The sequence below is a fragment of the Dama dama genome, chromosome 7 (assembly GCF_033118175.1).
Source record: "Dama dama isolate Ldn47 chromosome 7, ASM3311817v1, whole genome shotgun sequence".
In the NCBI taxonomy this organism is placed as follows: domain Eukaryota; kingdom Metazoa; phylum Chordata; class Mammalia; order Artiodactyla; family Cervidae; genus Dama; species Dama dama.
In genome coordinates this window covers 26,250,731-26,264,533 of record NC_083687.1, presented here as the reverse complement: position 1 = coordinate 26,264,533, position 13,803 = coordinate 26,250,731, and the positions used below count along the sequence as shown (strand labels likewise).

The 13,803-nt window shown below is 44.4% G+C and overlaps 1 protein-coding gene across 1 annotated transcript in view; it reads left to right on the top strand.

Moving 5' to 3' along the window:
- The first annotated feature begins 2,710 nt into the window (after positions 1 to 2,710).
- Positions 2,711 to 13,803, top strand: part of PKHD1 (PKHD1 ciliary IPT domain containing fibrocystin/polyductin) — a 428,428-nt gene continuing 417,335 nt past the window's right edge. The window contains exons 1-4 of the mRNA XM_061146900.1: positions 2,711 to 2,835; positions 5,914 to 5,991; positions 6,619 to 6,763; positions 10,914 to 11,022. Coding sequence (XP_061002883.1) covers positions 2,784 to 2,835; positions 5,914 to 5,991; positions 6,619 to 6,763; positions 10,914 to 11,022 — 384 coding nt within the window. The 5' untranslated portion in view covers positions 2,711 to 2,783. The remainder of the gene's footprint in view (positions 2,836 to 5,913; positions 5,992 to 6,618; positions 6,764 to 10,913; positions 11,023 to 13,803) is intronic.

Below are 13,803 nucleotides of genomic sequence, written 5' to 3'. Positions count from 1 at the left end.
AATATTCTGTTAGGTGTGACATTTCTGTTGGGTGTGACAAGTAAATCAAATCTGATGCTTTTGGACTGTAAGTAACTCCTGGGTACTTTTCTCTAGGCAGTAGATGTATTTCTGAAAATTAAATGTTTGAAAAATGAATCCTATTCCAAATAGGTGTAAAATATAGAGAATTTTACAAGTTAAAGAAACACCTGCTTAATCTACTTGAAAACTTTAGAACTCCTCTTGTAAATGAGAGTAGTTTCTGTCCACGGCCATACCACCCTGAACGCACCTGATCTCGTCTGATCTCAGAAGCTAAGCAGGGTTGGGCCTGGTTAGTACTTGGATGGGAGAGTAGCTTCTGCCGCTACCCCAACTGCTGGGTACTTGAGGGCAGGTACAGAGATAATTTATCTCTGTTTTCCCAGCTCCAGCGGTACAGAATCTTCCTCTAATACAGGAGACGTGGCAGAAACTGCGGGTTCGATCCCTGGGTTGGGAAGATCCCATGGAGAAGGAAATGGCAACCCACTCCAGAATTCTTGCCTGGGAAATCCCATGGACAGAGGAGCCTGGAGGGCTACAGTCCATGGGGTTGCAAAAGAGTTGGACACGACTCAGTCACTAAACAACAGCAGAAATCATCGTGCCCATCATATATTAGGCATACTATAAATGTTTGTGGAGTGGAATTAACTACAGGTGGTTATCCATTGCACTATCTTAATTTGGACATACCTGTAAGATACGTTTATTCTTAGGCTTTTTGTAGACTCTTTTTCTGGGCATTTATTTATTTATTTATTTTGTAATGGTGAAACTATTTTTTTGGCTTCATTGTTTCCTTAACCCCGCCCCCCCCAATATCAATGAAAGGGGTCTGTTACATTGAGGATATAATGTTAGCATGTGGAGACTTGCTTCACCTATTACAAGGTCAAGAGGGGTGGATGCTGGAGGAGGTCATGGACAGGGCGTGACCACCAGTCCACCGGCAAGCAGGCCTCCTCCCACCCCACCCTGTGTACTTGAAATGTACGTTTTGCCCAAAGGTTCCACAACAGGAGCTATTTTCAAACATGAAGTTTTGAGAGAGTCATGTGGCATTGAGATCATTGGGATTGAACACGTGACTGAACTCTGTTCAAGCCTCTGTATAAACTTTTAAGATTGTGATGGGTGGAAATCTATTCATCTTGCTAACACCCGAGACAAGCCTTGTATGTAAGTTTTCCTGCTTATGAAACCCAGCACCTGCCAATCTGGAGTGTCTGCCTCCTTCTAAGGTCTCTCCTTGCCCTCTGTATTTGGAGAACAGTTAATTTTTTTCTTAAACCTTTATTTATTTGGCTGCACTGTGTCTTGGTTGCAGCATGTGGGATCTAGTTCCCTGACTTGGGCCCCCTACATTGTGAGTGTGGAGTTTTAGCCACTGGACCACCAGGGAAGTCCGGGGCCCAGTTAATTTATGAATCTACGTGGGCGACAGATTCCGTGGAGAGGCAGCTCCTGAGATGGGTCCTGAAGGAGGCCAGGAGTTTGTTAGGGCACAAGAAAGCTGGGGGACTCTAGAAAGGGACCAGCAGGATCCGAGGCAGAGGCTGCCGTGTGGGGAACTTGCTGGGTGCAGTGAAAGGGGAAGTTGGAACGGTGAGGGGCAGGTCTTGGTGAAACTGCAGAGTTGGGGCTTTCTGTGGGAAGCAGAGAGCCTTTGAAAGGAAAACTGACCTTTGTGATTGTCTTCTTTGTACCAGGCCCTGTGTTAATTTCTTTAGGTATATATCACTTCAGTTATTCTTAATAAAAATCCTCCCAAGTATTCTTATCCTCTGTTTGATGTGATACAGTTTTTGCTTTGAATTGAAAGCATTAAACAGGACAATGCCACAGTGAAGGCAGCATTTAAGGAAGATGATCCAGGCATTGTAGATTGAAGTAGAGGGACCTGGGGTCCTGGGGTCCAGTTTGGAGGGTCCAGCTTTTTCTTCCAGTTTCTCCCTCCCTGTTTCCTCTGCTGTGAGGGTAAGATGCTGCTGCTGCTGTGTCGCTTCAGTCGTGTCCGACTCTGTGTGACCCCCACGGACTGTAGCCTGACAAAATCCTCTGTCCATGGGATTCTCCAGGCAAGAATACTAGAGTGGGTTGCCATGCCCTCCTCCAGGGGAGCTTCCCCACCCCAGGATCGAACCCTGGTCTCTTTCACTGCAGGCACATTCTTTATGGCTGAGCCACCAGGGTAAGATAATGTCTTCCAAATTTCCATTAGCATCAGTTTTTCAACCTGTTACCATGTTTAACATTCATTTTGTTAAGCTCTTTTTTTGCGTGTTGATTGCTTCCTGGAGGACAGACTTCCACAAAACAAAACAAAACAACCCCCCCCCCCCCATCACTGTTAGCTAGTATTTTGACTCTGGAATTTACTTACTTTTAAAATGTAAGTGTTTGTTTAAGAATGAATTAATGCAAGAGGTTACTATTACTTACCTAGCTTAAGTATGCATAAAATAAGTGAATGAGACAAGGAGAGGGGGTAGAATAGTGATGATTTTATGTAAGATTCTTAGATTGTCCTTTTCTTGCAAGTTGGGATGATGGTGGGTCTCTCAGAAGATTCTAGGGTCCTGTTGGTATAATCTCCTTAATTTTCCAAGTTTTAACACAGCAAAGTGATTGTATGTAAGCAAAAATGATAGTCATTGTTTTCAGTTTGTTTTTTATAAAGCTATTCTGCTCCAATCAAAATTGAAGATGTGTTTAATGTATGAGCAATTTTGAAAGGATCGATTTCAGCGGAAAAGATGACTGGCTGGCTGATCTCTCTGACAAGTATCAAAATACTACTTTTGGCAGGTAAGTGAATGTGTTTTGAAGAGATTTTAGGGAGACCACAGCAGGTTACCTTGAGAACTAGTTTATTGATACTTAAATATTATTGGGAAAGATTGAAGGCAGGAGGAGAAGGGGACGACAGAGGTTGAGATGGTTGGATGGCATCACTGACTCAATGGACATGAGTTTGAGCAAGCTCTGGGAGTTGGTGATGGACCTGGAAGCCTGGCGTGCTGTAGTCCATGGGGTCGCAAAGAGCCGGACATGACTGAGCAACTGAACTGAACTGAACTCAACTGAAATATCATTGGGGATGACATACTAGTGTCTGCTCTAAGTCTGAATTTTCTCTGCTTAATATTTTTTTTCTGTTTAGTAGTTGAGGTTGTACATTAAACAGTTATAAATATATACTTTAATTTTTAACAGCCAGTGGAAGTGTTATAGCCATGCTTTCCGGGAAACAAACTCACTCAGAAGGACAATGCAGATAGTGGAGTGCAGTTTATTACACCGGCGGGCCCAAGGCAGAGACTCCTCTTAGCCAAGGGCCCCGACCAGCATTTGTGAAAATCTTTTATACCCCATGTGTACATGTCCAAACCCACCAGCCCAAATCCCTTGAGGCTTACAAAGGAAGGGTAAATACAATCACAATAACCCCATCATTCACGTGTTATGTGTTGAAACAGTTAATAATCAATAAGCCTGTGGTTACATTCCGATAGATACTGTCCGGAGGCAGGGGTGATTACTGTCTGTTTTCTCTTAGGCAATGAGTAACCTGGATAGGATCTTCAAGATTCCCCTGCCCAGATGGGGTCTTATCCTTCCATTGTCATTCCCACAGGCTCTAAGCACAGAGTTCAGAATTCACTGGAGAGGCGGCCTAGCACGATCAGCATGGACAGGCCTGAGATAGAGTCCAGGCCCTATGAATTCCTTCTTCAGAAGTTGCTGTTATAGTCTAGAGCTTTTAATAATAACTTATAATCTTCTTTTTATACTTCCTTTTTGAGCTATATGATGCAGTTCTTTTTAGATTTTATTACTTTATCTTCCCAAAGGAAGGCTTAGCCTGTCTTAGCAATGAATGGCCAACTAAAATTTTCTTTTCTGAAATTGTGTCTCTACTTTTCTCAGCGAATTCAGTTATCCTCTGTATCTTCCTGGGGGCTTCACAGGTGGTACGAGAGGTAAAAAATATGCCTGCCAATGCAGGAGATGCAGGAGACACAGGTTCAATCCCTGGGTCAGGAAGATACCCTGGAAAAGGAAATGGCAACCCACTCCAGTATTCTTGCCTGGAAAGTCCCACGGACAGAAGAGTCTGGGCTGCAGTCCATGGGTCGCAAAGATTCGGACACGGCTGAAGCACCTGAGTGCCCACACATCTAATACAGCTTTGAGAGCGAGTGTGAGCTGGTCTGGCCAGAGTGCCACCAATGATTGTGTTCTTGTGAATGTGCCTTTACTGTTAGTGCAAGTTCACGTTCCCAACGTAGAGTGAGGCCAAACAAACTGAAACGTCAGAGTTTGGAGCAGAGAAATGTTTATTGCAGGGCTGTGCAAGGAGAATGATAGCTCATCCCCTGGTAAGGGTGGGAAAGAAAACAAACCTGAGTTCTCTGAAGGGTTTCAGCAAAGCCATTATAAAAGCCAGGTGAGAGTCGGGCGTCGGGGGTAGGGGGTGGGTCATCGGGTCAGCGGTGCACAATTCTGACTGATGGTGGTGAGGAAACAGAATGCTGTGACAGAGGTTAACATTATCAGTCCTCAGGCTCCTGAAGGCCTGGGGCTCTGTGCTCAGGCTCATCAAGTAGTTAAACAGCTTCCATTTGGTGGGGGATTTTCATATTTGCAGAGCAGCTTAGGAAATGCTAATCAAATACTGTTACCCCGATGCCTCAGAGAGGAGGGAAAGCAGAGGCTATGGGGAAAAGCCTGTCGGCCTCCCCCCGTCGCACCTCCTGGGAAGGCCTATGGGGTCCTACTCAGTTACATCATCACTCTGGGCACTGTGCCACCCGCATATAAGTACACGGAAGCCCTGGGCTTGCCAGAGTTGGCGTGGCTTTGATGATCCTTTATTTTTTCTGATACAGAAACTGCAAAGTGTTTCGTAGGCCTCACTGAGGAGCTGACTGATTTTTGCTGGCTTTACCTCGGACAAGGAATGTCCATCCAGGAGCACCCTCAAAAGATGACGCATTGATAACGTCATTCTCAGCCTACAGTCTGTATGGGAGAACCCAGTTTAGCCTAGTGTGCAAGTCTATAGTGTTGCTTTTTTTTTTTTTAATTCCATCAACTGATTCATGCTTCACTGCTTCTCTGAGCAGGCAAAGCAAAAATTTAGAGGATTCTGTATCTATTTGGGGAGTCATTCTGATCATGTATTCAAAAGACGATGGTGCGCTGAGTAGGAGGATTAAAATAGAGACAGCTTCTGAAAGTTTCTGGGAAGTGGAAATATTAGAAATAAGTGGTAACTGTAAAATATGACCTGATGAATAAAGAATTCGCCTGCAATTCAGGAGACGCAGGAAACACAGGTTTGATGCTTGGGTAAGGAAGATCCCCTAGAGGAGTGCATGGCAACCCACTCAAGTATTCTTCCTTAGGTAGAGGAACCTGGTGGGCTACAGTCCCTGGGGTCACAAAGAGTCAGACATAACTGAGCTACTGAGCACACACACGCGCATAAAATATGACCACCTGATTAAAGAGTGAGAAAGAGGGAAGACATCTTTCAGTTTCCACTAGGAACCAAATGTGTCCTTGAGGCTTCTTCCAAAGGAAGTGGAAATTCAGGATAGTCTTGGTGAACATTGGGTTTTTGGATGTCTAGGATCAGTCAGAACTTTTCCTAAAATGGGAGTTTTGAAGGTGTGATTCTCCAGACTGAAAGCACAAGTGGCACTTTGTCAGAAATGCAAATTCTTAGGCTTTACCCAGATTACTGAAGCAGAAACTCTGGGGGTGGGGCTGTTGTTCTAGGCTGTATCAAGCCCTGTTAGTGATTCTGAGGAATGCTTAAAGGAAGCTGGGGGACTGAATTTGCACACTGAAGCCAGTGTTTTTCCTATTCACTTACAGTGCCTTGTCTGAATATCCACATTGAACCTGAAGAAGGTAGCCTCGCAGGGGGGACGTGGATCACAGTCATTTTTGATGGTAGGTTTTGGTCTTGCTGAAGGCAAGTTTCTTATTTACTGATCTAAAGAATCCTAAAGGATGTGAGTCTTTGGTTTTATTCTTGTCTAAGGACAGATGTAAAAGAGGTCCTGAAGGGCTATGGGCCTACTGAACACCCTCTCTGTTACTATTAATGCCCACTTGCTAATTTCACATCACACCATTCCGTGTTTGGGCTCATTTCCTTATTCGGAGCTGTGGAGTGGACTCAAGGAACCCTGATGAGATGATCCACATGTAGCAGAGAACTTGGCAATGCAACTCCAGGACCTTGGTTATCTTCCTTGTTGATAATCCTACATGCGGGAGTTTCTAAAGCATGGTTCAGTGTCTCCATCTTTCTCCACAATAAAGAGTAACTTTCAGGGTTGGAGAAATCTTTCCTGGATCTAGATGGATGGACCTGAAAAGAGAATTTTTAAAAAAGTAAAGTCTTAAATGAGAACACTCATTCATATGGCATTCCGAATGCCTTTGGAAATATGGAGCCTTTGAATTTTAGGTAAACTCAGTGACTCCCACTGCCCCCATGTGGCGTGTTTTTGTATTGCCCAGTGTGGATTACAGCTCTGTTCAGCCTGAGACTCCCCTGTGCCTTGCGTTCAGGTTTGGAGCTGGATCTCCTTCAGCCTGCCAAGGGCTCTCAGCTGGAGATCCACCTGGTGAATGTGGCTCTGCCCACGCTGCCCAGCATCCCCTGTGATGTCTCTCCTGCTTTCCTGGATGTTCCAGCCGTGATGTGCAGGACCAGGTACCCGGGACTGAGAAGGCCAGATGGGATGAATGCTTTCTTCATCTCTGTAGCTTTTGGTGGTGAATTAGAGCAACTCATGCAGTGATTGCATTTACCAATATAGTTCCCTATCAGGGCTTTAGGGCTTAATGAGTATGAGATATAGGAAAGGATGAGACTATGGGAAAGATTTTTGAGAGTTTTACAATATTTATAAGGAGGAGTTGGATTATGTTTCCAGTTGATTTTTTTTGCAAGGTTTCTATTGCTATTCAAATTTTAGTAAATGAGGCCATTTTACCCTCTTCTTCCCTGGTGGCTCAGATTGTAAAGAATCTGCTTGCCGTGCGGGAGACCCGGGTTCAGTCCGAGTCAGGAAGATCCCCTGGAGAAGGGAATGGCAACCCACTCCAGTATTCTTGCCTGGAAAATTCCCTGGCCAGAGGAGCCTGGCAGGCTACAGTCTATGGGGTCACAAAGGGTCAGACACGACTGAGCAACTATTGCTTTTGGAGCAGGCATAATTGTAATGACTGTACATTAACTAAAAACCAGTTAGAAAGGAAATTCACTTTAGTCTTCATTTTCTTTTCTGAGTTCGATGTGATGTTTATAGGATTCCAGATTTTCTATTGTCCTACTTAAGTTTTCGTTGGCCACCAAAATTTACGCTAATTCATTCTTTCTTTAATATCTTAGACATGCTGCCTGAAAGTGGATCATTGGTTAAGAGAAAAGGAAATTATGATTTCCTTTCGTCTTCTGTTCCCTCTTTCAAGAAAGCTCCTCCTCTTCCATCTCTGCCTATTGAACCAACCATACTGCAAATACTCCCTTGCCCCTGAACCACCAACTGTGTATCATCTTTCCCTTCCTTCACAGGGGGACAAGTAGGAATTGAAATCCAGGCTTTGAGGAAGGAGCATGTTCTAGGAATTTATCCACATGATGTGTGTGTTTGTGTGTGTGTTACACACTTTTTTGCGCAATTCATCTTCCCTGAGGGAGGACTTTTTTGTAATTCGCACAAAGGCACAGTATGCATAGTCTTAGTGGCCCTGTTTCCTCAGCTTTTTGTTTCTCCTGACACTATGGCAGCTGCTCACTTTCAGATTCATCCTCATGGAATTAAATGCTTTGAAGACAGAGGATGTGATTAACTCATCCTTGTAGTCCTTATGATGCTGAGCACAATATCTTGCTAGTAGAAGATGCTCAATAGATATTTCTTAAACTGAAGTTCCTTATCGCATTACTACAGGGAGAGATGATTTCCACAGGTTATATAATATTTTGGGGGATAGAGTTCTTGCAAGAACTTGCTATGAAACAAGTCAATGCTCTAACAATTTGTATGTTCTATCTCCTCAACCCCAACATACTAGTAACTTTAAGATGCACCATTGACTTTTTATCACCATTTTAGAAGCAAAGAAATACAACCCTCTTAAATGTACTCATTGATTGGAAGATGAATATCAAATTAAATTAGCACTCAAGTGTGGGAAAATAATCAAAGAAATACTGTCATTATCACAAAAAGACATGTCTGAGTTTGCAAAATTTGGCACTGGAGCATCTCAAATCAGCACTGCCCAACCAAAATATAATGCGAGCCACAAAGAACACTTAACATTTTCTAGTAGTCACTTAAAAAATTCAAAAGAAAGAGGTGAAGTTAATTTTAATGATACATGTTATTTAGCTCAACATATCCGAAATACTGTCATTTTGCAGGTAGTCAATATATAAACTATTAATGAGCTACTTTATACCCTTCTTTGCATACAAAGTCTTCAAAACCCAGTGTGTATTTTACCGTAATAGGATATCTTAATTGGTACTAGCCACAATTCTTCTTTTTTTAATAAATATTTTGTTTATTTATTTATTTGGGGCTGCACTGGTCTTTCTGGCTGTGTGCAGGCTTTCTCTAGTTTCGGGGAGCAGGGGCTCCCCTCTAGCTGCAGTGCATAGGCTTCTCATCGCGGTGGCTTCTCTTGTTGCAGAGCACAAGCTGTAGGGTGTGCAGGGTCAACAGTGGCAGAGACTCAGTTGCTTGGCAGCATGGGGAATCTTCCTGGAGCAGGGCTTGAACCCCTGTCCCCTGCATTGGCAGCCGGATTCTTAACCTCTGACCCACCTGGGAAGTCTGGGACTAGCCACTATTCAGTAATCACATACGGCTAATGGCTAGCACATTGGACAGTGAAGATTTAAATATTTAGGGTAATGTTAAAGATTTTAGGAGAAGTTTTGGAGGGGAGACACTTCTAAAATCTAACTCCGTATTCATCATATTCTCCTCTCACAAAAATCAGACTGAATGGCAGCCTTGAAAAGGCAAAGAAATCACTGTGATCTTCATGAAAAGAGGAGAGAAGGTCTAGGACTCTCTGGGGGATAAGGGGAGTGTTTATGGGTTGCTGGAATAAGTGTTAAGTCAAGAGTTTTTGGCAACATGTAAAATCAATGACTTTTATCAGAAAGAGCCTAGGACTCAGGTCTTACTTTGCCCTTCACATTGGTGTTTACATACCCAGGTCCCTTAATCCATTAATTGTTGTTGTTGTTTAGTTGCCAAGTCGTGTCTGATTCTTTGTGACCCCATGGGCTGTAGCCTGCCAGACTCTTCTGTCCATGGGATTTCCCAGGCCAGAATACTGGAGTGGGTTGCCATTTCCTCCTCCAGGACACCTTCCCCAACCCAGGGATCAAACCTGAATCTCCTACAGTGGCAGGAGGATTCTTTACCACTTGGGAATCCCCTCTATATGGAACTCATTCTTTTTAAAATAGAAACTAGAGTAGATTATCTGTGAAATTCCCTTCCAGCTCTTTACAGGACAGAATTTTTAAAATTTCAGGTACTTTCAATAAAAGATCCATAACTTCTTTTGCTGAAGGATCCAATCTTTCAAGTCTAGTGAATGCATGGGTAGAAGAGGTAAGAAGTGAAATACAGGAATCCTGGGTTAGCTCTGCTTCACACGTGCAGGGGGCTTCCCACATAGCTCAGCTAGTAAAGAATCTGCCTGTAATGCAGGAGACCCTGGTTCGATTCCTGGGTTGAGAAGTTTCCCTGGAAAACGGACAGGCTACCCACGCCAGTATTCTTGGGCTTCCCTGGTGGATCAGCTGGTAAAGAATCTGCCTGCAATGCGGGAGACCTGGGTTCGATCCCTGGGTTGGGAAGAGCCCCTGGAGGAGGGCATGGCAACTCACTCCCCTATTCTTGCCTGGAGAATTCCATGGACAGAGGAGCCTGGTGGGCTGCCGTCCACAGGGTCCCGAAGCGTCAGACATGACCGAGTGAGTAAACACACACACACACACACACACACACACACACACACACACACACACACACAGGTGCAGGAAGGAAGTTTGAAGTAGTGAAGTTGGACTGGCAACTTTGGCAATTCGTTTTTTAAAAAAATAATTTTATGCATTATTTATTTTTAATTAGAATATAATTGCTTTACCACGGTGTGTTGGTTTTTGCTGTACAACAGTGTGAATCAGCTATAAGTATGCACATATCCCCTGCATCTTGAGCCTCCCTCCCATCCCCTTATCCCACCCCTCCAGGTCATCACGGAGCACCGAGTTGAGCTCCCTGTACTACACAGCAGCTTCCCACTAGCTATCTATTTTACATACGGTAGTGTCTAGATATTGTAGAAGGAAACGGCAACCCACTCCAGTGTTCTTGCCTGGAGAATCCCAGGGATGGGGGAGCCTGGTGTGCTGCCGTCTATGGGATCACATGGAGTCGGACACGACTGAAGTGACTTAGCAGCAGCAGCAGTGTATAGATGTCAATGCTACCCTCTCAATTCATCCCACCCTCTCTCCTTCCCCACCATGTCCACAAGTCCATTCTCTACATCCGTGTCTCTATTCCTGTCCTGTGAATAGGTTCGTCAGTTCTATTTTTTCTAGGTTCCATGTATATGCGTTCATATATGATGTTTGTTTTTCTTTTTTCTGACTTACTTTACTTTGTATGAAGACCTTTCATTCATGTACATCACTACAAATGACTCAGCTTCGTTCCTCTTTATGGCTGAGTGATATTCCATTGTATCTGTGTACATCTTTCCCCATTCATCCGTTGATGGCAGTTCATGGGTGATTCATACGGATTTCCACTTTCTGCCCTCAGATCTCTGCCGTCTGAAGCACAGGAGGGTGTTTACTCCCTGGAAGTGCAGGCTGGCGGACAGGTGGTAGGCAGCCCACATCCAGGACCACAAGACAGCTGCACTTTCAAGGTGGGTTCCAAGAATGGAAGAAAGTGTGTTAGCCTGATCTGAGGGTGTGCTTACGCTGTAGACAAGCAAGTTACACCTCAGCTAGGAGTCTGTCTGCTTTGCCAGGATGAGAGGACAGGTAGATGATAGTTACGGGGTTTCTGAGACTATCTTAAGAAAGTAAGTATAGAGCATGTGAATGTCAGGATCTTGCTAAGTGCTTTATACTCATTAACTTAATACAACAATTTTATGGGGTAGCTTTTTATTATCCTGTTTTTACAGATGAGAAACCTGGGAGTCAGGGAGATTAAATAATTTGGCCGTGTCATCCAGTTCATAAATTGCAGAGCCAGCATTTGAATCTACATCTAAATCCTCATTTAAATGGAAGCCCATAGAGGAGTCTCAAAGATTACCATTGGGCATCAGTGCTTCATCTTAGAGAAATCATCTGGAGTGTCAGCGTGGTGAAGGGACTCGGGGACCCAAGTTGTACCTTCCTCTCTGCTTCACGGTTGATTTCTGCTTCTCCGTCCAATCCTCAACCGAAAGGGCATTTGCTGCTGGAATTCTCCTTCAAGCTCAGAGACAGCCAAAAGCAATCAGGGTGGGGTGGGTGTGGTTGGGGGAGTGAGAGAGAGTTTTATGAGCCAATGCCTGGGCTTATTTTAGAGCTTCCATACGCATTAATTTTATGTTGGGGCTTAATGTTGTTTAGTCTACTGTCCATTTCAGATTGGTTTTATTAATACACTAAAATAATCTCTGAAAGCATAGATTCTAGACTTTCCATAATGGGCAGTGGTTCAGCAGGGCCTCTTGCCACGGTTTACTTCCCACAAGGAGCCTCCGTTTAGAAGGGTGCCTAAGAACACAGTTTAGTTATTAATGAATGCTCCTTTACAACAAGTCTTCGTTTTCCAAATTCATCTCTCATACGATCTGCATTTTAATATAGGCAATTCATCTTTAGAATTTGCCATCAATTCACGTTTAGCAACTTGTTTCTCCCTGCAAAGGAATCTTGTTTTCCAGAATTTTGCTTCTGCACATATGGGGCAGAAAGAAAAAAAAAATTATTCTTTTTTTTATTAAGACTCGCACCACCACCTCTACTCTATCTCAATGAATAAAACAGAAGAGAGATGACCCGGCATGGTCCTTAATCACCATGCTGTTTTTGGTTTTGATGGCCTTTCACCCCAGATAATAGTTTTCCTACTGATTAAAAGATTGGGAAGGAGAGAAAAGACACACTTCCTAAAATCGCACATTAAAGAAAGCAAGTCCTTCAGTGGTTCCCTGAACTCAGTAAGTTGATGAAAAATCACCAGGGGATGCAGTTAATGAGAGGCATTCTGAGCTGAATGTCTGCCTTTGTTTAGGGACTGGGACTGGGGGAACTGTGTGTATTAAAAATTAATTCCACCTCGCCAGTCCACTCCAAAGAGCCTGCTGCAGGCACTGACAAGTTAGAACAGCTCACAGAAGGTTTATCAAGCAGCTGGTGGCTCGACTTTGTCACTCTCATCCTCTGCTTTTCAGCTCCCCATCTTGCTGCTGCCGACCCCACTCGGGCTCAGGGATCAGCATGCGGAAAGCTGGATTTGGAAGCTCATTAATTTTTCACTCTGTCATGTCTCTAGCTTGGTGGGTGACCAGAGGCCTGTTTCTCTTTAAAAAGTACCGCTTTATGTCATGTCAGCTCACAGAGAAATCACAAGTGAAGCCCTTTCCGAGGTTTCGCTCTGAGCCTGCTCCACCACCCTGAGGACCTGGGAGGGGTGATCAAGGAGTCGCTTTCTCTCCCCTGCTCTTCTGGAGGAAGGCACACAGCTGAAGGGCAGACCTTGTATTTTAAGCTGGAAATTGACGGGTGTGTTTTCTTGTGTGGTTTGGACTTGGTTGTTTTATCTGCCTCCGTTTCTAACATCTGGGAGATGGGGCAGTAACCACTGCTCTATTTCACGAAGCTCCCATGATGAAGTCCCGGTGGGCATGACAGTGGTCTGGAAGGTATCCCTGTGGGAGGTGGAGGTCTGGGTGCAGGAGGAGACTGGGAGAGGGTGAGTGTATGTTTGGCAAGTGTGTGTGGAGCTGTGTTAATCTTTATCCTTTGGTGCCATCGGAGACAGCTCCCAGCCTGTGAAGTCACAGCATTCTTATTTTGACCCCCGGACTGTACATATTTCCTGTGCACTCTTTTCTAACCTTTCCTGTTAGGAAGGGAGGAAACTAACCTTGATGACAGACTGCACAGCTGTGTGAATCAATACGTAAGTCCCGCACTTGCCCAGACACTATCAGTGTCTGTTGATTCACGATATCTGATGAGGGCTGGTGATTAATACCGGAGTTACTCTTTAGTGACCTTCTCCCTGGGAAGGTGGACTCCTGGGGTGCTGACCAAACAAAACAATTTGCTGTCTTGGCAAACGGGAGGTACAGTAGGTTTGGGGAGGGAAAGTGGTCTAGGTGTCTATAAGAGATGGGGGTGAGGGTAGCAGGATGGGGAGACTGGGTTTCCTCCTGGGTGAATTATTAGCACATGGCTCAAACCTTGGCCAGGGCTGTCCATCCTTATGATTCTCCGTTTCTTCCCACTGGCCCTGACTGTGAAATGCTGTAACTGGGCTAACCCAGAGGATGATAGGTGATATGAAATTCCTGGAATTGTCTCCTTTTCTCCTCTGCTTCTGGGCAGTGGGTCAGTCATCTCAGATGGGGCCTGTACATGCATTCACAAAAATGTAAATGTCTTCTTATACCAGGCTGTGCCCAGGGATACAACCAATGACT